The 26,884-nt window shown below is 36.9% G+C and overlaps 1 protein-coding gene across 2 annotated transcripts in view; it reads left to right on the top strand.

Moving 5' to 3' along the window:
* The window catches only part of usp25 (ubiquitin specific peptidase 25), a 65,229-nt gene that overhangs the window by 36,713 nt on the left and 1,632 nt on the right, over positions 1 to 26,884 (top strand). The window contains exons 14-24 of one of the 2 annotated variants that reach the window (XM_059351693.1): positions 3,113 to 3,345; positions 4,031 to 4,101; positions 5,159 to 5,387; positions 7,002 to 7,265; positions 8,051 to 8,190; positions 10,545 to 10,640; positions 13,238 to 13,416; positions 14,674 to 14,752; positions 16,659 to 16,738; positions 17,820 to 17,943; positions 23,996 to 24,188. In XM_059351693.1, coding sequence (XP_059207676.1) covers positions 3,113 to 3,345; positions 4,031 to 4,101; positions 5,159 to 5,387; positions 7,002 to 7,265; positions 8,051 to 8,190; positions 10,545 to 10,640; positions 13,238 to 13,416; positions 14,674 to 14,752; positions 16,659 to 16,738; positions 17,820 to 17,943; positions 23,996 to 24,188 — 1,688 coding nt within the window. The remainder of the gene's footprint in view (positions 1 to 3,112; positions 3,346 to 4,030; positions 4,102 to 5,158; positions 5,388 to 7,001; positions 7,266 to 8,050; positions 8,191 to 10,544; positions 10,641 to 13,237; positions 13,417 to 14,673; positions 14,753 to 16,658; positions 16,739 to 17,819; positions 17,944 to 23,995; positions 24,189 to 26,884) is intronic. The other variant, XM_059351694.1, reaches the window with a different exon arrangement.

Raw genomic sequence — 26,884 nt, 5'->3', positions numbered from 1 at the left:
AGCTTCATGAGGGCATTTTTCTAAAAACAATGTTTCACAATTGCATTCATCGTGACAATTTAGATGTGATGATAAAGGTTTTAATACGCTTTAAGACTGTGGACATTTTTTGTGTTAATACTAGGGATGAAAATTTGAAAGTAACCTACCAACTCGATTATTTATATTACTATTAATACATACTCCAGTATGTATAAAAACATGCATACATGGGCAAGATAAAAGATATATATACAGTTCTATGCAAAAGCCTGTTTTGATAACGGACGCTTTTATTTTGAAAGGACAAAAAGAGACTTGATCCTGTCAATCATAAAACTAACTGAAGATGTAAAGATAACGTCAATGTTTTATGTTTTAACCCACAAAGAGGCATGAGGTTAGTTTTCACACTAATCTTCATATTTAAATTTGTTTTGTGTTTAAATAAGTTTTGGATCAAATTAAACTCAGTAATTCAAGCTAGCAAGGTTTCATACAGTAAGCTAGTTTTGCTCAAATTAATCCTCTAGTATTTCTGTGTTTTTTAATTGTTATTGCAGCTTTCAGTTTGCAAACTGTAGCTTTATCCAACTTCATTCTCAGCTCATTGGCTAATTGACTTGTTTCAATTCAGTGATACTGATACGCAGTCAGAGATCAAATTAACACAGATCCATTAAAAATTCCACGTGATCGACCAAATTCTTAACGGCCATTAATGGATCATTGATTAATGATCCCCATCCCTAGTAGATACCTTGAGTGCCTGGATTTCTTTTCTCTTAAAAAGCTGTACCAACACTGATTTATTTATACACACAGTAGTTAGGGCCTCGGGGCAATCGCACCGAGCACTACTGTTATACTGTGGATTTCTTCAGATAGAACAGTTTTTTTTAGATCGCTCTAACAAACCTATTTTTTAGGAAGATTCAGGAAGAACTCAGGACGCTCAAAGTGAAGTCGGATCAATGATAGGTATTATGGTTTTGCCAAAAATGCTTTCTGTTCGAGGCCAGAAATTCCACCTGTCAATGTTCCGGGACATTAGCAGGTGTGTTAATTCTGTTGATTGCTTTGATCTGATTGCCTTTGATCTTTGATGTGATTACAGTTCCAGATACACACACACACACGCACGCACGCACACTCCTCAGACATGCATACATATGCTTCAAACATACGCACACACACACACACACACACACACTGAGGTTAAAGGTCATAGTTTGAAATCTCTGAAGAATCTCATCATAGTGTACACACACCGGCAGTAGCCCCCGTGGCCCTTTCAAAATTTCCCCAGAGGAAATTTTCTAGTTGGAGATTATTATTTATTTGGAGTCATTTTTCTCACCACTGCGCTGGTGTAAGTCTAATATTTCACCCGTTCACATTGTCATTTGATCCATCCTGAGTGTTTTTCTTTTGTTGGAGAAAGGCAGACTAGCTGTACATGAGTCATACGACAGGCTTGGACCACTTGTGAATTTTTCTCTTACAAACCACTTAAGAAGAGATCTTTTCATCTGAGTGGTTCTTTCAGTTTGTCTGCATGTTAGCAGAATGGCACTCTGGATGCCAATGTCAATTGGTCGGTCCACCACTTTGGTCCAGACTGAAATATTTCAATAATTATGATGGATTACTGTGAAACTGTGTACAGCTATTCATGCAATCTTCACTTTGGTGATCCCCTGACTTTCCATCCAGTGTCACCGTCAGGTCAAAATATTAATTTCTCCAGTACTAAACTCCACAGAGTCCCATGCCTCATCTGAACCGCTTCTTCAGAAACTTCAGATACTTACTGTTCATGACATCAATAGCTCTCAGATATGTATTTTTATTTATGAGGTATATTCAGATCATGAAAACTTTCCAGAGCACTTTAAGAGTTTTTATGAAAAAAAAATGTAATTTATTTTCTCGAGGAATCATTGAGGGCAACCCCTCATTTACAATGATGTCGAGAGTACAGAGAAAACACAAAACAGAGTACAGAGAAAACACAAAACAGAGTACAGAGAAAACACAAAACAGAGTACAGAGAAAACACAAAACAGAGTACAGAGAAAACACAAAACAGAGTACAGAGAAAACACAAAACAGAGTACAGAGAAAACACAAAACAGAGTACAGAGAAAACACGAAACAGAGTACAGAGAAAACACATGCAAAAACATTAAAAAACAGTTGCAGTGAAAGGCAGAGTTATTGTTTATCATAGTTTAGTTATTGGTTATCATAGTTTTAAAGTGGCCCAGAGTTATAATTGTGTTGAGTTTGAGTGAATGTTGTAAGATGTTCCAGGTAGATGCAGCAGAAAAACTGAAAGCAGTTTTTCCAAATTCAATATTTATCCAAGGAACATTGAGCATTAAGCATTAATCACTAGAGCGTGTTGGATAGTTACTATGTAACCAGTATAATAAAGTGCTGAGGTTTGGTGGCATGTTGCCTATCAAGACTTTCTAAATGAAGAGGAACCAATACATGACTCGTCTGATTGGCAAGGTGGGATGGGCACCTTTCTGTTAAAGGTTCCCATCCCACCTTGTTGTATAGGAGTCAATGATGGGTGGAGTAACTGTCACCAGTGATGAATCGGAGTGCAGAGTGATAAAAGATAAAATCATTTTGAATCTGATTCTCAGGTTCACTCTTATCCAACGCGTCAATCTTTAGATCTTCATCCTTCAAGATTTCTTACATGCAGAGGTCAAGTTGTTGTTAAATTTAGAGGCACCAAATTATGGATAAATACCTTTTCCCATCTGGCAAAGAACTCCATCTCTAGATGTCTAAAAGCCCATTTTTACTGCGGTTTTAAAATTCAAATTCACACACAAATACTCTTTTATATTATGTTCATATTTTTTTCTTTATATTGTTATTTTTGTTATTGTCATTATAACAAAGCATATGTTTTTTTAATTTAATCAGTTTATTACTTTCTTATAACTGAGATTTTAGGTGGAGGCTTTAAATAAGCCCATCTGGGTTTTCTGCCTCACTCTGCAATTTACATTATTTGTTGTTTTTGTCATTTTATGTCATTCTAACTGTGCAAATAAATAAACCTAAAGCTAGTTGATGTATTATTGAACCTCAGCCTGTCACCCTGCAGCACAGCCGAGCAGGACTCCCTGCCCCCCCTGGAGAGCTCAGCCTCCGGTCCGACCACAGCTCCCAGTGCAGCCCAGCAGCAGAGAGTACCCATCCACAAGCCCTTCACCCAGTCCAGACTACCCCCCGACCTCCCCATGCACCCCGCCCCCAGACACATCACCGACGAAGAGCTGAGGGTGCTGGAAGGATGTTTGCATCGCTGGAGGAGTGAAGTGGAGAACGACACCCGTGGTAGGTCCACCTGTCCCTGCTGTGGTTCCTTCAGCATGAATATCCTCTACTTTGTAATGTTGTAAAAGCCCTGTAGAACCTGATAATGTAATAACCCCGATAATGTAATAAAAATCTGCACTTGAGTCCATTGAAAATGTAATAAAACCTGATAATGTAATAACTTCCCGATAATGTAATAAAGTGCATTTCCCAATAATGTTATACACTTCTTACCAATAATGTAATAAAGTATAACACCAAGCACCTTTAGATTTCAAGAAGCTGTTGAATGCATTCGGTTGTCATGGATACCTCGTTTGTGAAAAACGGATGAACGGGTCAAAAGTGAATAAACATTCAACTTTGACCTGTTGGTGGCGCTAGAGCTCTTGAGCTAGAGTTGATACACAGTATCACCACTTGAACCCAAGTAATGGGTGGTCTGCTGTTAAATTATTACAATATTGGGGAATTATTACATTATCAGGACTTGGGAAATGAAGGCTAACCTGATAATGTAATAACCTCCCATTAATGTTATACTTTATTACATTATTGGTAAAAAAAAAAAAAAAGTGTATTACATTATTGGGAAATGCACTTTATTACATTATCGGGAATTTATTACATTATCAGGTTCTACAAGCCCCTCCATCACTATTGGTACCTACTAATATGATGCTTATGATTCTCTCCCCACCAGATCTGCAGGGCAGTATTAACAGAATCCACAGAACCATCGAGCTCATGTACTCTGACAAATCTATGATGCAGGTGAGCTGCAACACCAAAACTACACCAACTGCTCCATTTGTTTTTTTTGTTTGTTTTTTTGTGAATCACATTACTACCAACTTTATTCCAGCATTTCTTTACAGTTTGCATGAATAATTGTTGACAGTAAATGAGAAAAGTCAAATGTATCAAGTGAACAATAAGAGGACATCAGTTACAGGGGAGTAAAGAAACAAGAAAATATTCTCCTTAATATAGCTGGAATCAGAGATTTTTTTCCCTTTTTCCCCCTCAAAAAATTACATAAACTAATCAATTATCAAAACAGGAAGCAATGAATTTACTAGTTGACAAGTAACTGATTAATCTTTGCTAATGTTAGAACCACAGGGCAGAGAAACATGAATATTTTCCAAATGATGTCACTCTTCCTACTAAATAATAGATTTTTCAGCCTTTGTTGCAGATAGAAATGAAATTCAAAAAGTATTTGAGAGCTTATAGCTGTTATATCTGAGCTCCCTCCGCTATAGTCGTCTTCCACCATGATTTCAGTTCTGGAAAAGTCCCATGTTGCATTGTGGCACTCCCACATGTATTCTGATGCATTTCATTGGCCAAGAGACTGAAAATAGGTGGAAAAAACTACAAATACTACAAAAACTACAAAACGACGCATCCGCTTTCCCGGCTTTAATGGTAGAAATGCGGTAATGCTTTCCCTGCTTAAATGGGTTAAAGTATCTTTTGCATAAAGTTTGATCGTACCCAGTATATTTCCATTGTTTACAATGGTATGGTTGGACACCATAGGAGAACAGGAATATAAAGGCAAACATTATATATACAACAAAGTATTTAAAAATACTTAAAACTAGGCGTGATTTTGTTGCAAACATTTGTGACAGTTCAGTTATAGCTGAACAAGAAATTTTTTGAAACACTCAAAAGTTTGATCACCCATAAGATGTCTGTGTTGTTTTCCACGAAAAATTATTTTTATTCATGAAATGAGTTATAAAATGAATCGAAAACATAGTAAGGACACTCCATTTGTTTATCAGCATTTTAAATCTCCTCCTTCGTGTTGTTCCAGGTTCCGTACCGGCTCCATGCGGTCCTGGTCCATGAAGGCCAGGCCAACGCGGGTCACTACTGGGCTTACATCTACGACCCACATCAGCGTTGTTGGATGAAGTACAACGACATCTCTGTCACCAAGTCGTCCTGGGAGGAGCTGGTCAGGGACTCGTTCGGAGGCTACCGCAACGCCAGCGCCTACTGTCTCATGTATATCAACGACAAGAAGCCCTTTCTCATAGAAGGTAGACAACCAGAAATACTTGGACCAGTGCTGCTAGCCATTACTGACTTTAAAGTGTCTTTTATACGGATAAGAAGAAAATCAAATCCCAAAAATCATCAATATTATCAACTGAGTCTTTAATTAATTTGTTGCATGTGTTCATTGGGTTGCATTCATTCAGTCAGAGGTAAGAGGTCTTTTTTGTCTAAAGGTAAACTGAAAAAAAACTAAATTACTTAAGACACAAAATGATAGGAAAAAACAGAATTTCTTTAAAAAGAAAAAAAATTACTAAAAAACGACACAAAACTATTAGAAAAAGACACAAAATTACCAGAAAAGACACAAAATTACTAAAAAAAAACTAAATTACTTTAAAAAAGACACATTACCAAAAAAAAGACACAAAATTACTGAAAAAATAAAAAAAATTGACCAAGGTTCACCCAGTAGTAGGGTGCATAATGTATCTTTGATGCCAAACTCTGTAAGAGGTCTTTTTTTGCCAAAAGGTAAACTTGTGACTAATGGGGGTAAACAAAAAATTTGACTTGGTCCTCTTGTGAAAAGATTGCCGGCAGACAATGTTGAAGAGAGGAATGTCGAGCAGTTTGTTTGTTTTTTAGAGTACAGGAACTGTAACTCTGTGTTATCTAAAATATTTCCAACCGATTAAGTTAAAGGTAAAGAAAAGCCTTTTATTCCTCTTAAAGACAAAAAAAAGACACAAAATTACTAAAAAAAGACACAAAATTACAGAAAAAACTAAATTACTTAAAAAAGACATAAAATGACCAAAAAAGACACAAAATTACTAACAAGAAAGACACAAAATGACAGAAAAAAACTAAATTACTTAAAAAAGACATAAAATGACCAAAAAAGACACAAAATTAGTTAAAAAGGACACAAAATGACCAAAAAAAAGACACAAAATGACCAAAAAAAACACAAAAATATAAAAAAGACACAAAATTATTGAAAAAACACTAAATTGCTTAAAAAAGACACAAAATGACAAAACAAACACACAAAATTACTGAAAAAACACTAAATGGCTTAAAAACGACACAAAATGATCAAAAAAGACACAAAATTACTAACAAAAAAGACACAAAATGACAGAAAAAACACTAAATTACTTAAAAAAGACATAAAATGACCAAGAAAGACACAAAATTAGTTGAAAAGGACACAAAATGACCCCCAAAGAGAGACAAAATGACCAAAAAAAGACACAAAATTACAAAAAAAGAACAAAATTATTAAAAAAAGACACAAAATTATTTAAAAAATCTGAATGTGGATACAAAAGCAGATGTTCTTGTGATAACAGATAGTAGCTTTGTATTGGTAGCTACGGAGCCTTACCCCTGAGCTGCTTGTTGATGTAACACTAGAATGAACTGTTGAAAGTGAAATTATCAACAAGAACAGCAAGTTATTGAGAAAGCATTGGTTGGAGCCTGAAGAGGGGCTGATAACAAAGTGTTTTATTTCCTAGAGTTCTAAGTTTAGCACTAAAAATATAACTCTGACAGACTTTATCCAAAACACACATTAGAGACACATTCAGCTGTCATGTTTTTAAACAGACCAGATTCCAATCATTGTCTCTGTCTGTTGTCTGCAGAGGAGTTTGATAAAGAAACGGGGCAGATCCTGAGCGGCATGGACAAGCTGCCTCCAGACCTGAAGCAGTACGTGAAGGAGGACAACGAGCTGTTTGACAAGGAGATGGAGGAGTGGGACGCCCTGCAGGCCCGCAAGGCCCAGCAGGAGAAGCTGGCTCTGGCCACCGCCGCCGCTGCTGCCGCCCTGGCAGCATCCAGCACCTCCACCTCCTCCTCCTCCCCTCAGCCCATGAGCATCGAGTCCAGCCCTCCAGACAACACAGGTCAGGGTCACCACACTCACAGTAATGGAGAATCAATACTTGGTAGGAAGATAAATACGGAAGATGCTTTTTCCCTAAAGAGGTTTAAAAGGATGAGGAAATGAACTTGAAATATTGGTGTGCGGTAAAAAAAAAAACTGCCTTTGGCATTTTATTATATGTAATATTGTGTAGAATATATGCAGTTTATTACAAGAAAGGTTTTGACTTAGTGGCTGTACAAAAGTGATCTTAGATGGTCAATGTTTAGACCACAATTAGAGCTGAATGATACTGGAAAAAACTGACATTGCAGTATTTATATATATGTGTGTGTATATATATACACACACATATATATATATACATATGTACACACATACATATACATATATATATACACACACACACACACACACACACACACATATATATTCTCATATATATATATTCTACTCTGTGCATTCCCATCAAGAAGATTTCACTACAACTATTGAAAAAAATATTCAGGTTTTATTACTTTTTTTCTATAATTTTGTATATTTGACTAAAATTGACTGATTGAAAAAAAAGAAAATTATATCAATGTGTTAGTCATGAGTTGCCTCAAAAGGTGAAAAAAAAAATTGTTAATTTTTTTCTACATGTCCAAAAACCACTCTTGTGTCAAGGGGAAGGGTCAAACTGTGCAAGTTGACCAAAAGAAAAATCATTTTAAAATAGATGTGTGAAAAGAAAACATTTAAAATGTAACAAACCATGCTGTTTTTTTTAACATCCCCCTCCTGGTGTTGCTCCTCCTGCAGTCCCCCAGCAGGAGCCAGAGTACATGGAGCAGCCGTCGCCCACTAACGACTCCAAACACCTGCAGGAGGACACGGAGAGGGCCATCTCCAGGGCCGCCGCCGAGCAGGAGGAGAGGAGCCCCGAAGCTTTGTTAAACGCTGTAAGTATCACATGAAAAACACACAGAACATGATTCTCACAGAGTCACTGTCAGCCACCAGCTGCTTCCTGTCTTTACTTCATGCCAGTTTGTTCAAACTATGAACTAGCAGACATGTATCCACCTGTTTTATTTAGTTTTGGTCTGATTTTATTTCTTTCACTCACCTTTTTCCCCATTGAGTAAGTAAACACCACCTGGAGTAACTGTTTACTTGGAATCCTTTTGTATTTTTTTTAACATGGTGTCAATTTTGGCTCCTACAACAATTTATTTAAGCTGCTATATTTTTTATTTTATTTTTTATGCTAACAGTGAATAACAGAATGCTCAGTCCACGCTGCAGCTCTATTCCTCTCAGCTCTATTCAGCTTAATAGGGACTTTTAGCTCATTGTTGTTGTTTTCTGACCTGCAGCTTTACTTTGTTCACTCTCATTGCCCTTCGAAGAGCAATGGAATGCAGCATAACAGTCACAAAGCAAAAAAAAAGACCCCAATATGAATACAAGTACCTGAGTTCTCATGCCCATCCCCTGTTGATGAGTGCTACTTTTCTAATATTTTCCTGTGTTTTTCCTCCTCTACATGTAATGTTTCTTGCCTTTCCATCAGTGCTGTCCTTCCTGTTTCATCTGTCCCATTCTCTCTACAGTCTCCCCCCCCTCCCTCCCCCCCTCAGCCCGAGGGTCAGGGGAGCCCCCCCTCCCCCCCTCCTCCTGACCCGGTCACGGAGGACGAGTCCCCCGGCCAGCGCACCGTAGAGGTGGCCATTCCCAATGTGGGGACCTTTGTCATTGAGTCAGAAGAGGGGGGGTACGATGACGAGGTAGTCTGTGCCTGTCTGATATTCCGCAGTGAGAGCACCATTGGCTCCTCATAAGGTTTTTCACACTTGAGAATATCTGACCCTTCACGCCAACTGATTTCAGGATTGGCTCGAGGCTGAAAACGCTGCGCCTCTTAGCTGGCTAGACTTCCTACATCACTCTTGTGTGAAAAGTCTCCTTTTGAGCTCGTCTGCATCTTGGCACAAAGGCAGGTTGACCTTTTTTTTTTTTTTGCAGAAGTTCTGCTCCATCTCACAAGTCACTCTCAGGTGGAAAAAAAAGAGCAGAACGCAGGCTTATGTTGTGATTTGAATAAGCTGTTTGATTCCTGCATATAAAGTCAAATGCACCCACCGGGGATGTTTGTTATAGTTTGCACAGATTTCATGCAGCTATCATGGAATCCTAGTGTGTTTTTGTTTTGGTTGTAGGTCAGTATGTTCAGTATCCTGCACCGTTGGCTGTCTGTCACACACAGCTGTCACATGGCTGCTTTGGTTTCACACATTAGCCTGTTGAGGATTCAGCATCGTGCCACTGAACTGACTGGCTGTGTCCCCTCACAAATGTGTCACTCTAACACATGGGTCTCAAACTCGCGAGCCAATTGCGGCCCTCATGGTGATATTTTGTGGCCCCCACCTTGACATGAAAGTTTAATGTGAGTTTTATATGAATGGCACTGTATCGTGTTGTGTGTGGAAGGTCCCTTTAATTACTTTTTTTGGTAATTTTGTGCCTTTTTTAAATAATTTTGTGTCTTTTTTAGTAATTTTGTGTCTTTTTTTTTAGTAATTTTGTGTATTTTTTGGGTCATTTTGTGTCTTTTTTTGGTCATTTTGTGTCTTTTTTAAGTAATTTAGTTTTTTCTCTGTCATTTTCTGTCTTTTTTGGTAATTTGTCTTTTTTGGGTAATTTTTGTGTCTTTTTGGTCATTTTCTGTCTTTTTTCAGTCATTTTGTGTCTTTATTTTGGTCATTTTGTGTCTTTTTTAAGTAATTTAGTTTTTTTTCTGTCAATTTGTGTCTTGTTTGGTAATTCTGTGTCTTTTTTGGGTAATTTTGTGTCTTTTTAAAATAATTTTGTCTTTTTTAAATAATTTTGTGTCTTTTTGGTCATTTTGTGTCTTTTTTCTGTCATTTTGTGTCTTTTTTGGTAATTGTCTTTTTTTTATAATTTTGTGCCTTTTTGGTCATTTTGTGTCTTTTTTCTGTCATTTTGTGTCTTTCTTTGTAATTGTGTGTCTTTTTTTGGTCATTTTGTGTCTTTTTTTGTCATTTTGTCTTTTTTTTTGTCATTTTGCATCTTTTTTTGGTCATTTTGATAGTGCCTCCAGCGGCCCCCAGGTAATTAGAGTTTGAGACCCCTGCTCTAACCTGCATGGACTGCTGAGTGATGCCCGGCATGCCCTGACTGCGGTATGCTTTACTGTCGTGCCTCAGAGCACCTAACAGAGTGGTTGACTTTGCTCGGTTCGTCAGAGGACCTATTGTTTTGTTTGACATGGTTCCTGCTTCCTGGGCAGGCGATGATGACCCCCAACATGCAGGGTATAATTATGGCCATTGGCAAATCCAGCAGCGTGTATGAAAAGAATGGGCCTGAGGCAGCCTTTTTTAAGGTACACCATCTCTCCTCTACCTCTCCTCATTCCACCACACTAACCCACTCCACCTCCACCGCCCTCTCTTTACCTCTCTGGGTTTTCTGTCTACTTACTTACACTGCAGTAAGAAAAAGTGTCACACTAACTGTTCTAGCATTTGGTAACTATAACAGTGAACTCAAGCTAGGGCTGGGCGATATGGACCAAAAGTCATATCCCCATATGTTTAGGCTATATATCGATTTATACGTTATATATCCTGTTATTTTTATCGCAAAGTGAGAAAGAGCAAATGTTCAAATATGACATGTCAGAAGCAGTTTTTTTGAAACCGTTTATTTAAGTGAACATAAATACTGTATAACAACAGGAATACCTTTAAAAAAAAACCAAAGCTCCATAAAGAGCACTTTTAAATAAAATAAATATCTTAAATAAAAATAACCTAAGAAATAAAATAGGCCAATCTTTTTCTGAAATAAATATATTTATATAAGAAAAGATTAACAAACATTACAAAAGAACTAAATATGACAAACCCTAGTAAGGGCAGCATTTATATATTTAAAAAAATTAGAATAAAAAAAAAATAAATATATATATATATATATATATATATATTTTTTTTTTTCTTATATAGACATATATTTTTCTTATATAGACATACATATATATATATATATATATATATATATATATATATATATGTATGTCTATATAAGACAAGAATAACAAATATTACAAAAGAACTAAATATGACAAACCTTAGTAAGGGTTTATATATAAAGAAAGAAAAAAATAGAACTATATCGATATATGCGATATGGTCTAATTCCATATCACATTTAAAAATATATAGGTATATCTCTTATATCGATATATGGCCCAGCCTTAAGTCAAGCCTTACAGATCAGTGAGGAGAAACGTATCTGTATTCTGCTCCAGGTGCTCAGCTCTAAACTGCTTAGCTTTCTGGGCAGCACATTAGATTATTGAAATCTGCCAAGATCGTTTTCTGGGAATTAAATTTGCAGATGCTTGTGTATCTCTTTACATTCAGCACTTGCCTCTCAAATCTCTGTAAGAAATCAAGCAAAAAGGTAAACTGAGTAAACATGACAGTATTATATATAGGGTTGCACATCTCTCTGTGATAAACGATTCGATTCACATCTAGATACACAGGTTACGATACGATTAAAAAACTATATACTTTTTTTACAAACCGTTTCGAATTGATACAGCGTAAGAACAATACGATTTGATTAGATTCTACAGTTAATATTTGTTGTAGATATTTTATATCTACAACAAATATGTGTCACTCACAAGTTTTATATTTAATTTATCTTCTGATTCGCCATAGAGTTAAAAAATCTGAAGGAACCGTAACAAGATAGTTAAATGACATTGGTTCAGTGTTTTAGTTGAGAGACAGAAGAGCTAAAAGAGAGGCTGAATATGTGAGTCTGACTGTTTGATATTCATGGAGGACGCCTACTGTAGAAGTTGTGTTTACATCGACTCTGAACACTCATTCAACCTGTGACTTCTCTACAGCACCGAGGGAAGATTACAGCTCTGATTGCAGTCGCTGTTTGTTTTCAACATTTCATTATTGGCAATAGCTTAGAACAACATTTACACAACCTATTAGACTCTTTTCAGTCAAATCTCTTATGTATGTGCCTGGGGCTGGGTGATATATCCATATAAAAAATATATCCATATATTTTTAAATCTGATATGGAATTAGACCATATATATATATATATATATATATATATATATATATATATATATATTTCTTTTTTTAATATATAAATGCTGCCCTTACTAGGGTTTGTCATATTCACTTCTTTTGTAATGTTTGTTATTCTTTTCTTATATAAATATATTTATTTCAGAAAAAAGATGGCCCTATTTTATTTCATAGACTATTTTTATTCAAGATTTTTTTTAATTATTTAAATGTGCACTTTATGGAGGAAAATAAATTAATATAATATTTGATATTTGGTATGATTAGGTGTTGATTTAAAAAAAAAAACTGAAACAAGAAAATAATATTAATGTAGACTATTTCTTAAGCTTGATTTTCGAAAGCAAGTCAAATTTCTTTGACTCTAAGATATTTCTTATTGAAATGTGCACTTTATGGAGCTTTGATTAAAAAAAAAAGTATTTCTGTTGTTTTACAGTATTTATGTTTACTTAAATCAACGGTTTCAATAAAACTACTTGTGACATGTCATATTTAGCTTTGACTGAACATTTGCTCTCACTTTGTGATGAAAAATATCAGGATATAAATTGTATATCGATATTCAGCCTAAATATATGGGGATATGACTTTTGGTCTATATCGCCCAGCCCTATATTTGCCTACAATAACAAGTGCGTTGTGACTTCCTACATCAACTCAGTTATTTTGCAAAAAATGTTTGTAATCTTGCAAAAACAATCAAGTTAGATTCTAGGTTAGGTTCCTTTAATTGCAATGTAAAATTCTTTTCAGGTTAGCTTTCAGTTCTTGACTCAAGAAGACATGAATTAGTAGCCGTGTTCATGTTTTTTAACCACGACTCGTCACTTCTTTGCTTCTCTAACAGGCCATAAAGCTGGAGTACGCTCGTCTGCTGAGGTTTGCCCAGGAGGACACGCCTCCTGAGAACGACTACAGACTACAGCACATCATCGTCTACTTCATCCAGAACCAGGCGCCCAAGAAGATCCTGGAGAGGACTCTGCTCACACAGTTCGCTGACAGGAACCTGGCGTTTGATGAAAGGTAGCTTAGCGTTTACGATTTACCACAATTTTGTGTTTTAAAAAAACAACAATCTGGCATTTACAACATTTTGAGCTTCATCACCTTTAAAGCAGGGGTCCCAAACTCAAATTACCTGGGGGCCGCTGGAGGCAGGAACAAAATGACCAAAAAAAGACACAAAATGACAAAAAAAAAGACACAAAATGACAGAAAAAGACACAAAATTACTTAAAAAAATAAGACACAAAATTACTAAAAAAATAAGACACAAAATGATAGAAAAAAGCTAAATTACTTAAAAAGACACAAAACGACCAAAAAAAAGACACAAAATGACAGAAAAAAAGCTAAATTACATAAAAAAGACACAAAATGACCAAAAGAGACACAAAATGACCAAAAAAAGACAAAATTACAAAAAAGAAACAAAATGACTGAAAAAACACTAAATTACTTTAAAAAGACACAAAATTACAGAAAAAAAAGACACAGAATTACCAAAAAAGACACAAAACTATTTAAAAAAAGACCCAAAATTACCCAAAAAAGACAGAAAAATTATTTTAAAAAGGCCCAAAATGACAAAAATGTAATTAAAGGGGCCTTCCACACACAACATTCATATAAAACTCACATTAAACTTTCATATCAAGGTGAGGGCCACAAAATATCATCACCAGGGCCTCAATTAGCCCATGGGCCGCAAGTTTATGACCCCTGCTTTAAAGAATTAAGTTTAAATAAAATCAACTAGTCAGAATGACCAGCAGGTGGCAGCAGAGACTTTGGGACAGTGTCTCATCTGGACACTTTCCTTCCTGCTCATATTCCCTCTCTCTCTTTTGTTCAGACACAAATCATAGGAGACACACGTCCAATAATGACTTTTTTTTTTTATTTTATACTGCTGCTGGCAGATATCAAGAATCTCTCCCTATTAACAGTGTGATGCTCATGCCATCAGGGTCCATAATGCCCCTTACTATGTCTTAAAAGTTTTCAACTCCGCTTGTTGGCCTCGATCCATATTCATGAGTGAGAAATTGATTTCTCCCTCCTCCACTATTTTGAGCGAGATAATTAGATTTATGTGTGCATGTGGCCTCAATAGGAGCCTCCGGAGGAGTGTTTCACTTCTCCTCTCAGCACTAAAGAGTGATTCATTAGGCCGTGTTAAGGCCTCGGGGCAGGGTGGACTGTTTCATCTCCTGGAGTACCTCACAGTGACTCATCATCTCACCGCTAACGCCGCTTCCTCTCCCCGTCTCCCCACAGATGTAAGAGCATTATGAATGTGGCACGTGCCAAACTGGACCTAATCAAGCCTGAGGAGGTCAACATGGACGAATATGAGGTCAGCACTGGTGTTTTCTGGGAGTTATTTGTCTTAAAATGGTAGATTTTAGTTATTTTATGTTGCATTTAATGCAGTGTTGTACATTGTTCATTTGTTGTGACGTACAAGCCCTGATTCCACAAAAGTTGGGATGTTATTCAAATGTTAATAAAACTTGACTGGACGCTAAGGGGTTAACATCCCCTCCGGCTCTGTGACTGCAGCTGGGAGAGACTGCTGCGGGAGGACTGTGCTGCTTCCACTCGTTCTTACTCTTCTTAACGAGCCGCCGGCCCCCGCAGCTCGTTAAGAAGAGTAAGAACGAGTCTCCGAAAGTTTTATGTAAATAAAACTGGACGCTAAGGGGTTAACATCCCCTCCGGCTCTGTGACTGCAGCTGGGAGAGACTGCTGCGGGGGAGGACTGTGCCGCTTCGACTCATTCTTACTCTTCTTAACGAGCCGCTGGGGCCAGCAGCTCGTTAAGAAGAGTAAGAATGAGTCTCCAAAAGTCTCCAATAACACCAGAAAAAGTCGCTGGATTTGTCGCCAGTCGTTTTTTAAAAACAAAATAGTCGCTAGGGGGGTCTGAAAAGTCGAATGTAGGGGAAACACTGTCTCATAAAAAAACTGTACAAAATGATAGAATTCATGTTCAAATTAATACATTTTACTCTATTAATTTGATTTAATCTTTTATTGCCAACATCAATTTTTGAATTTGATGACTGTAACACGTTCCAAAAAATTTGGGACAGGGGCATGTTTACTACTCAAGCATCAGCTTTTCTTTAACAACACTAGGAACTGAGGTCACTAGTTTTGAAATCAAAATTCTTTCCTACTAGTGCAGTGCCCGTAGGAAGTTTATATTCGTACATTTCATGCCACACTACAACGTCTGCAACTTCTTGCTTCTTGCTTATATATACATATGACTTCATTCTCTTAATACTCTGGGGTCTATAGTTTTATATTTTGTGCTTCAAAATGCTCCATGTTTTAATGTTAGACAGGTCTGGGCTGCTGGCAGGCCAGTCTGATACCGGCTCTCTTTTCCTTTGAAGCCATGTTGTTGTAACATACAGAATGTGTCTTTAGCAGAGACGTTCCTGGGAAAGACGTCTTCTGGCCGGCAGCATATGTTCCTCCTGTATGTAGCTTTCAGCTTCAATGGTGCCTTCACAGATGTGACAGTTACCCATGATGCCTTGGGAACTAACACCCACCCGTACCATCACAGATGCTGGCTTTTGGACCTTGTGCTGGTAACAATCTGGATGGTCCTTTTCCTCTTGAGCCAGAGGAAAGACTGCCATGATTTCCAAAAACAATTTGAAATGTGCAGCCCCTCTAGTAATGTCCTTTATACAGTCATGTTGTTTTTTAATGCGGTGCCATCTGAGGGGTCGAAGGTCAAATTCAGAACAAGCAAAAAATGATTAGACATTTTCCATGGTAATAAACAAAATCATTATCAAGAAAACCATGTTAAATGTCTAGGTATCAGCTCTTAAATTAAACTCTTATGATCTATTTTTGTTGTTATCATTATATTTGTTCAAAAAAATGTACATTTAGTTGTACCAGGCATTAAAATAAACAAGATATTATAGAAAACAAGGGTGGTCTAATATTTTTTTCCATGATATTTATTTTGTTTTAAGTCCATGAAGTTGATTGGTAGAATATTAAATATAATGTGTTTGTAGAGTTGTTAATTGAATATTTGTCACAAAGGACTTGTCACATTCTGTTTTATTTCCATTTTATACACAGCGTCCCAACTTTTTTGGAATCAGGCTTGTTGTACATAGTGACACATTGTTCATCATTAAATCCTCGTATTTGCCGGTCAATGTTACTTTTTTTGTATTTTAACTTGAGTGATCTTGCCTGCAGTAACTTCTCTTTCTGTTCATCAGATGTGGCATCAGGCCTACAGGAATTTCCGCGAGACGACCATCTTCATGATGTCTGGCCTGGAGCTCTTCCAGAAGACAAAGTACGGAGACACCTTTCCTTTTACTCCTCATCATATACAATACATAAAAACATTCAACTCACTCTCTAAGTGCTTTGTTAGAGCTCTAACCCATCTAAGGTTGTCACGATACTAACATTTTCAACTCGATACCGATACTCAGGAAAATATTCGATACTCGATACCATTTTCGATACCACAAGGATAAAAACAAAGACCCCAAAATTTAACAGAAATATTTTTGTTAACAAGAAAAATGCAACATGTAAAAATAAACAGAACCACAGGTTGAATATTTATAATAAAAAACAGTCGTGCAAAAAGAAACTGCAACTATGGTAACAAGCTTCAGATACTCGATACTTTTGAAAATGAGTATCGATACTTTTGACAATCCTAAACCCATATAAGTTTAGTGTTGTACAATATATGCATTTTCAGTTAATTTCCTATGAATATAAAAAATATCACATTGCAAAAAGTCAGCTCTTAAAAACAAGGGAAAAAAGTGCAAAAATTAGCTGTTATTTTGCTTAAAAATAGCTAAATTATCTGCCAATGGAGCAAACTATATCTAACTAATAAGTGCATTTTTCTTGGTTCTAATGAAACACAAGTAACCTATTTTCTCAATATGTTGAAAAATATTCTTGAATTAATAATAAGTAAATGCTAAAACCATCATCTTGACATAATGGTATGCATAAAACTAGTGAACTTTTCTTGATACATCTACAAAGATTTTTACCTGCATGTAGAATATTTTTCTTAAATTTCTTGAAATCTTGGAATCTTTATACCAAACAAGTGAAACGGTCTCAAATTAAGAAAAATCTTACGAAGAAAAACTATCGTATCAGACAAAAAATAAGCATATATCCCCTTGATCTAAGATATTTAATCTTCCTTAGATGTCAGTTCCTGCAGCCACCTGCAGGGGGCAGCAGCTAACAGGCTGTGCAGCTTCCAGCTTTGGAGTTGTGCAGCGAGTTCATCAAGTTTATTTCTTCTTCCTTGAAATGCTTTTCCTAATAGGTTGTCAGTGCAGCTTTGATACTGTTTAATCTCAATGCAACATCTGTTTATGTCTTCTTCTTTCCAGTTACATGGAGGCTCTGATGTATCTCATCTACTCGTACCAGTACAACAAGGAGCTTCTGTCCAAAGGGCTGTACAGAGGACACGACGACGAGCTGCTGGGTCATTACCGCCGAGAGTGTTTGCTGGTGAGAAACTCACACACTGATTTATTTCTTGTCAATTGAAATCGGTGGATGCATTTATTCCTAGTAGGGGTGTGCCATATCGTATCATTCACGATAATATCGGTATATTTTTTTCATGGTTAAAAAAAATGCATATCATGATATTGGCAACATTCCTACTTCTTCATGTAGTGGCGTAAGGCTTAACACATGCAGCTTTCAAAATAAGAGCACAGTGTGTTAACAGAATCCACCATAGAACTTACAAGAAGACTGTCAAAATAAGATGCCTTAAATAAAACATACAAGAACCTTTATTCTCCTTTACAAAATGTCATTAAAATATGCCCCCGGAACCCCTAAATGGTTATTTTTCATTATTTTCTCATACATTTTTTTTTTACTTTGCCACTGTTGAGATTTGCACTTCACACTACATTTTAGATTTTTATTTATTTATACAGACTAAAAAAAACATATTTTCTATATCTTTTTAAGTATTTCGTAATATCGTCAAGAATATCGTTATCGCAAAAATAGCCTGAAATATCATGATATTCTTTTAGGGCCATATCGCCCAGCCCTAATTCCTAGTGTAGTACTTCTAGCAAGTTCAAGTTCAAGTTTGTCTACTCTGAATATTATTTTTAGGTTTCTGTTTTCAGACAAGGGAATGTAGGAGATGTTCTTTACCTTACATGTTTCGACTGACAACTTTAGTCTTCGCCAGAGGTTTTTCAGTCAAAACATGTAAGGTAAAGAACATCTCCTACTTTCCTTTGTCTGAAAAAAGAAACCTAAGAATAATTATAACTAGTATACGTCATATTTTTTCATTCAAGCCTCTGAAATCTTGGGCCATTATGCCCGTTAAAAAATCAGTTAAAAACTCTTCACCACGCCATGTTGGTATCAGTTTTTTTCAGGGCAACCTCACCTATAGGTCCTGATAATTCATTTGTAACTTTGACTTGTACAAAATTTTGTACCCAAAAGAAACTAAGGAAACATAAAATCTGATGTTGAAAAGTTGTGTTTCAAAACACAGAATTTTGAATCAAAAGAAGAAAATGCAGGCACTCTGGTGGATTGACAAAAGTTAAAAAGCCTTTATTTTACATGGGTTACATCTAAAAAACACCACGTTTTAGATGTAAAAACACCATGTTTTTAGATGTAAAAACACCATGTTTTTAGATGTAAAAACACCATGTTTTTAGATGTAAAAACACCATGTTTTAGATGTAAAAACACCACGTTTTAGATGTAAAAACACCATGTTTTTAAATCTAAAAACACCATGGGAGAACAGAAAACACCATGTAAAAACACCATGTTTTAGATGTAAAAACACCATGTTTTTAAATCTAAAAACACCATGGGAGAACAGAAAACACCATGTAAAAACACCATGTTTTAGATGTAAAAACACCATGTTTTTAGATGTAAAAACACCATGTTTTAGATGTAAAAACACCATGTTTTAAATGTAAAAACATCATGTTTTAGATGTAAAAACACCATGTTTTTAGATGTAAAAACACCATGTTTTTAGATGTCACCCATGTAAAATAAAAGGTTTTTAACTTTTGTCAATCCACCAGAGTGCCTGCAATATAACATATAACGGGTCAAATGAGGATAACATCTAGTTCTATATTGTTATACTAAATCTATTTGACATTATCTCTGGTTTTACTTGGCCGAATATCATCAAAAATGGAGTTTCAAGCCAGAATTTTAGAGGAAAGCTAATGGCAAGACTCAACATTGCTTCATTTTTATGTCTTCACGTCATGAAGAAGTCATGTGAAGGTGCTTTAATGGACTCCAGAGGGTTAAACAAAGTGATTAGAAAGAGGTTGTTTGGTCTGCACAGGGTGTGTTCTGTTCTGCATCTCTCCCTGTGATCCCCGTCTCTTCTCTTCTTTGTCACTCCCTTTTCCTCTGTATCAAACTTCCTCCGCTCATGTGACTCAGCAAAACTAACACAGCCAGACATTTCCCCTTCAGTACCGAGCTCTGCGGTACAATAATCATATTGCTTTCGCTGAGATATTGCTTTGGCTTGCTCGCAGCCCACAAAAGATCCTACAGAGGGTTTTTCATCTGATACTGCCAGATGAAAATCCTTTCAGCGTTGTGATGTGAGCCCCTTTTCATTTCACCCCCACCAAGCTGCAGGCAGGCAGGCAGGCTGTGCTCTGGTATTATTGGTTAGGGCTGAGGGTATTTTGGTCCGATCAGCCTCGTAGCGGTCTTTAGCAGGCCTCTCGCTGCTGCACTCAGTAACCTTACACCAGCATTGTGCTCCTAATGTAATCACTGGAGTGGGAATAGGAAGCAGGAGGGCCAGCGAGTGTAAACACATTACCATGAGACACAAGCGTGTCCTCAGCTAACCTCAAACCTCAGCTCCGCACGGCCCCGTCGCTCATCTCAGATCTCTGGCCAGAACCTCTGGCTCCGTCCGCTCAGCTGTTTACCTTCAGCTCTTGTTTTAATTGAAAACACTGCTAACATTGACACAGTTAATGTACTTGGATGTTTTCACAAATCCAGCCTCGCAGTTTCCCCTCCGATTCCAAACTTTGGCTTTGAGAAACGGGTCGTTTCCTCAGAGAGGAGGAGGTCAGTGAGTTTGTCTGTGACAGCGAAGGAGGTTCAGGCCAAGAGAAGGAAGAAAAGCTTGTATCCACAAGCAGCAAGAACCCAGTTAGCTTCCACTGGCTGTATGTTAATGATGTCTGTGGCATTACAGCACCCAGTAATGTTATAATTTCCTGAAAATGTAATAAAGTTTGCACCCTCTTACATTATTGGGAAATGGTCATAAAGTACCCAGAAATTATAATTAAGTTAGAGCTAAAAAGTTGGGAAAAAAAGTTGCACCCCCATAATCCATGGGGGTGCAGTCAAAAGAAACACTGTTGGGTCGCATGAAAAGAATATTGCATGGAGATTGAATTACTTTAAAAGGCACAAAATGACCAAAAAAAGAAACAGAATTACCGAAAAAGACACAAAATTATTAAGAAAGACACACAGTTATTGAAAAAAGACACAAAATTACTTTTAAAAAGACACAAAATGACCAAAAAAGACACAAAATGACTGAAAAAATACTAAATTACTTTTAAAAAGACACTAAATTACCAAAAAAAAAACACAGATTTCCCAGAAAATATACAAAATGACCCCAAAAATATACAAAATGACCCAAAATGACCCAAAAAAGCATACGGTGTGATATTAATGATGTCTGTGGCATTACAGCACCCAATAATGTTATAATTTCCTGAAAATGTAATAAAGTTTGCACCCCTTGTGAAATGATCATAAAGTACCCAGAATGATAATTAAGTTAGAGCAGTGGTTCTCAAACCTTTTTGGCTCTTTAAAAGTTGAAAATCCAGATTTGGATCCTCCCACCATAATCCATGGTGGTGCAGTCTAAAGAAACACTTAATTTAATTAGAAACACTGTTGGCTCGCATGAAAAGAATATTGCATGGAGATTAAATTACTTAAAAAGACACAAAATGACCAAAAAAATACACACAATTATTGAAAAAGACACAATTATTGATAAAAGACACAAAATTACAAAAAGAGACACAAAATGACTGAAAAAAAAACACTAAATTACTTAAAAAAAGAAACAAAATGACCAAAAAAAGATACAGAATTACCAAAAAAGACACAAAATTATTAAAAAAGACACAATTATTGATAAGACACAAAATTACAAAAAAATACACAAAATGACTGAAAAAACACTAAATTTCTTTAAAACGACACAAAATGACCCAAAAAGCATATTGTGTGATATTAATGATGTCTGTGGCATTGCAGCACCCAATAATGTAATAATTTCCTGAAAATGTAATAAAGTTTGCACCCTGTTACATTATTGGGAAATGATCATAAAGTCTAATTAAGTTACAGCAGTGGTTCTCAAGCCTTTTTGGTGAGACTCAGAACTAAAAAGTTGAAGATCCAGGTTTGGATCCTCCCACCATAATCCATGGGGGTGCAGTCAAAAGAAACACTTAATTTAATAAGAAACACTGTTGGCTCGCATGAAAAGAATATTGCATGGAGATTGAATTAACTGTTTAGCCTTCATTACTTTCTTGTGTAATGTTAGGCAGAGATGCAAACTCATCAGGGGAGAAAAAGGTGACAGAGATTCAAACAGAGCCAAGAAAAAAGTTTCAATATCAGCTTTGAAATGTGGATTTACAGTCGCTTTTAGCCTGAGAGGGAAAAACTCTCCCTATGAAAGGTAACCTCAGTGCAGAGTGCAGGACACAACAACTGCTTGTGTGAATTTAGGAAAAGATCGTGGTTAAGATCAAAATAAGTACACACCAGTCAGCTTGTGTGCAGTGCAAACCTCAGCACATTTTGCTTATCTTGTGCAGTTAATAGTTTCCAGGCGGAGACACATTTAATTTAATAGGGGTGTCCTCTCAAAGTACTCATTTTGCACAGTGCTGACCTACTGAACAGTACAGACCTGCAGACCCAGAACCCAATGTCAGTTAGGACACTAGTTACTAGCGTAACTGTATCCCAAATCGGACACCGTTCGACTAAGATTCCATCAAAATTTCACATTAACTACTAGTATAGATGATCATGTTATGCTTCCATTTAATTAAATGGTGTGAAACTAAAGTCTAACTTCTTATCTTTTGAACCATATATTGTTTGAACCGTGGACGTTAGCCTCGGGTTTACTTGAGTAGGCTAAAGGATGCTAACGCCAGTGAATTAGCTGTGAGCTAACTGTATCCCAAATTGGACACCATTCGACTAGCATTCTATCAAAATTTCACATTGACTACTGATGTAGATGATCATGTTATGCTTACAATTAATTAAATGGTGTGAAACTAAAGTCTAACTTCTTAACTTTTGAACCGTATATTGTTTTAACCGTGTATGTTAGCCTCGGGTTTACCAGAGTAGGTTAAAGGATGCTAACGCCAGTGAATTAGCTGTGAGCTAACTGTATCCCAAATTGGACACCATTCGACTTGCATTCTATCAAAATTTCACATTGACTACTGATGTAGATGATCATGTTATGCTTCCAATTAATTAAATGGTGTGAAACGAGAGTTTAACTTCTTATCTTTTGAACGGTGTATTGTATAAACTGTGTACGTTAGCCTCAGGTTTAGCAGAGTCGGCTAAAGGATGCTAACGCCAGTGAATTAGCCGTGAGCTAACTGTATCCCAAATTGGACACCGTTCGACTAAGATTCTATCAAAATTTCACATTAACTGCTAGTATAGATGATCATGTTATGCTTCCAATTAATGAAATGGTGTGAAACTAAAGTCTAACTACTTATCTTTTTAATCGTATGTTATTTTAACTGTGTACGTTAGGCTTTGGTTTACCAGTCGGTTAAAGGATGCTAACGTCGGTGAATTAGCCGTGAGCTAACTGTATCTCAAATCGGACACTTGGATCTCCTCACTGTAAAACAATAAAACTATAAAACAATGGAGGCTACTGAGTTCTTCCGGGGAAATTAAATGTTTCCGGGTAAGCCAAATAAATATCACCGTTATCAACCATCGTTATCAACACACCCTTCTGCCCTTCACAATAAAATACAGATGTACTTTAAGATCGTCGCCTGAGCGTTTTTTACTGCTTTCTCTCATCAGATTTACTTTAGTGTTGTAATTAGACATGTAAATCTCCATGTACATTAATGAAATTTCACATGTAGATTGTTAAATATGTATCAATCAATTCTACCTACACTGGTGGTGGCGATTTGATTCTAAATTACCGCAAAAACACTGGAAAGTGCGACATTGCAGATGTGTCCGATTTTAGATACATTTCATTTCATTTCATTTTCATACATCATTTTGTTGTTTTTTTGGTAATTTTGTGTCTTTTTTAGTCATTTTGTATCTTATTTTAAAGTAATTAAGGTTTTTTTCTGTAATTTTTTGTCTTTCTTTTGGTCATTTTGATACTGCCTCCAGGTAATTAGAGTTTGAGACCCCTGCTTTAAACACTCATCCTGTTCTCCCCCCATAGAAATTAAACGAGCAAGCGGCTGCCATGTTCGAGTCGGGAGAAGAACCGGAGGTGACCACGGGTCTGGGCATCATGAACGAGCTGGTGGTGCCCTGCATCCCCCTGCTGCTCATCCACGACACTGAGAGGGACATGCTGGCGGTGGAGGACATGAGGAACCGCTGGTGCTCCTACCTGGGCCAAGAGATGGAGTGTGAGTCCCTGAGGGAGGAGCAGCACACACACACACTTATTATTAGATATTTCTGGAGAGTTGAAGTCCTGGGTCACTAGTACACCAGCCTGTCAAAGATCAGCACAACTAGGCCACTGCTTTGTTCAAACGCCGTGTTTGTGCAGCACTTACTATCTACTCATCCTGGGAAATCTCTAAATCTAAATCTTGTTTATTTTCCTAGGAAAAACACAGAAATGATTACATTTTTATTGATTGATGTGATTCCCAGAAATCCTTGCTTTATCAGTGAAAGTCAGAGCCACCAAACTCTGACGTACAAGATCACAAGATGAGTTGGTAGCACTTTAATTTCCACAGTTTAGCATTTATAAGCACAAACATTCAATACATTATAACAAACAAAATAACAGAGTGAGGCCTCGGGAGCAACATTTCCTGTGTTCTAAGAGGTAAAATTAGTGTTTTTGACAAAGGAGTCTGGTGGTTTTGAAGAGAGTGATGTGTACTGCTGTGTTTATGTCAGCAATTCAATTCAAAAAGGTGAAATAACACATTATATAGATCCATTACACACAGAATCAAACATTGCATGTCTTCATTTATTTAATTTCTTCTATTTATAATGATTATGGCTTACATTTAATGAAGACCTAAAATACAGTGTCTCAAAAAATGTGAATATTAGAAAAGACCAATTTTAAAAAGTATGTTTAATATGGAAATGTTGACCTCTGAAAAGTATGTCCATCTATATGACTCAATATTCTAATGTATTGAGATGTACCTGTATCTATGCTTTTATGAAAGCCACAAGACTTCGTTGACACAAAACAGCATCTTACCATACAGTTGTTTGTTTGTTTATTAGCCGTGTTTCCTTTAGGGGGAAGAGTGGCCACAGGGAAATTCTCAGGCCACGCCCTCTCAATTCTATTAGCAATTAGCAGACTGGTCACTAAGGGGTTAGCGTCCCCTCCGGCTCTGTGACTGCAGCTGGGAGAGACTGCTGCAGGAGGAATGTGCCGCTTCGACTCGTTCTTACTCTTCTTAACGAGCCGCCGGCCCCCGCAGCTCGTTAAGAAGAGTAAGAGTCTCCAAAAGTCTTCAATAACACCAGAAAAAGGCGCTTTTTGAAAAATAGTCGCTAAATATAGCAACAAAGTCGCTAAGTTGGCAACACTGCTTTGCCGGCTTTTACTTTTGCGTGTTGTTGTGGCGTCGAGTACTATGTCACATCCTGCTTAACGTTCTATCTAATCAGTTACCAGGCTTTTTCAGGGGAGAAAAACGGCCCTGCTCTTCTACAGGGATAAAAAAAGTCCCGTCAAAAGTCCACTCCGGACGGCTTGTATACAAATTAGTGGCGTTTCGGCGAGTGAGACCCGTCTCATTCCGGATATCAGGCTGTAATGGAAACAGCCCTATGGTGTGACTGAGCAGAGTTAACATTGACTCAGCTAGCGCTAGCATTGACAGATCACCATGGTAATCTACGTCTCTGAGCTGAGTGTGTTTACATTTCAAAAACTTGGAGAAGAACACAGATGAAGTCTTCCTTCAGAGTAAAGTGTTGCCACCTGTCAGTATATCACCACATCAGCAGTTTCCAGCTTTTTTTTTCTTCTCCAGAAACGGCACAAATAGATTTAAAGCCTATTTCTGAAACAATAAGTCGATGAGTCTATTGACAAAACCGTGAGTCACTTTACAGTTTTCTGTGTTTTCTGTCATTGTGAACTAAAGTTGTTGCAGCTCTACAAACCACGTATCACTGTCAGAAGATTGTACTGAGAACTGTTCAGAGAATCCTCCTGAAAATAATTTCTTGGAAGAGAAACGGGATTGAAGAGGATTCAGCTTGTTATCAGTGTGTTCCAGTATCAGTCCACAGAGAGCCTGCTCTCACAGTTCCTGGCCTTTGTTCAGGAAAGAGCTGAGTATTATCACCCAGACCCAGATTCATTAGTTCTACAATCTGTTTCTCTTGTGGAACATGCTTTCAAACCGCTTGTGATATCCCTTTGAAAATATTTGCCCTGTGATCTGTTGGTTTAGGAATCTGAGGCCGGATTCACAAAAGTGTTCTAAGATAAAACTAAAAACTTAAATTCTTAAGAAAAAAAAAGATTTTCGTTAGAATGTTCTTAAATGCTATTCACCATTTTTTTTTCTTAAGAATTGTTGTATGTTCTTAGTTTTTCTCACTTAGGAAGTTTTTAACTTAAGATCACTTGCCAGAACAACAATTGTGGACCTAGGGAGCCTATATTGTCTAATTAAGACGTGATCAGGGAGTAAGAGGATCCATTCTGTCTCTCAGAGGCCTGGTGGAAAAGTAATAATAGTAAGGACATGGTTTCAGTAACTTTGTTACTTAAATAATATGTTCATAGTGATTAATGAAGTAGTATCAAATACAACAACTGCCTCCGTGATTTACTAAGAGTACATTGTAGTGTAATCTTAGCCTGGGTATACCCATGCTGCCTTGCGCGCTTGATTTCGTTTTGAACTGCAAGGCGCTGCTTTTTGTTGATTCCAATCACAGAACGGGGAGGGACGGCAAGACGATGACGCGTACTATTCAACAGACGGAAGCTTGTAGTTTTGTAGTTTTCTTACGGATCCAACATGGCTGCAGCAGACACGAAGCTCTCTTTGGATCTAGCTGTAGACAGTGTTCTTGATAGTTTAGAGCCAAAGTTGATTTT

The sequence above is a fragment of the Centropristis striata genome, chromosome 15, assembly GCF_030273125.1.
Source record: "Centropristis striata isolate RG_2023a ecotype Rhode Island chromosome 15, C.striata_1.0, whole genome shotgun sequence".
Classification (NCBI taxonomy): Eukaryota; Metazoa; Chordata; class Actinopteri; order Perciformes; family Serranidae; genus Centropristis; species Centropristis striata.
Note: the sequence above shows the minus strand (reverse complement) of the source record. Positions and strands in the feature narration are given on the sequence as shown.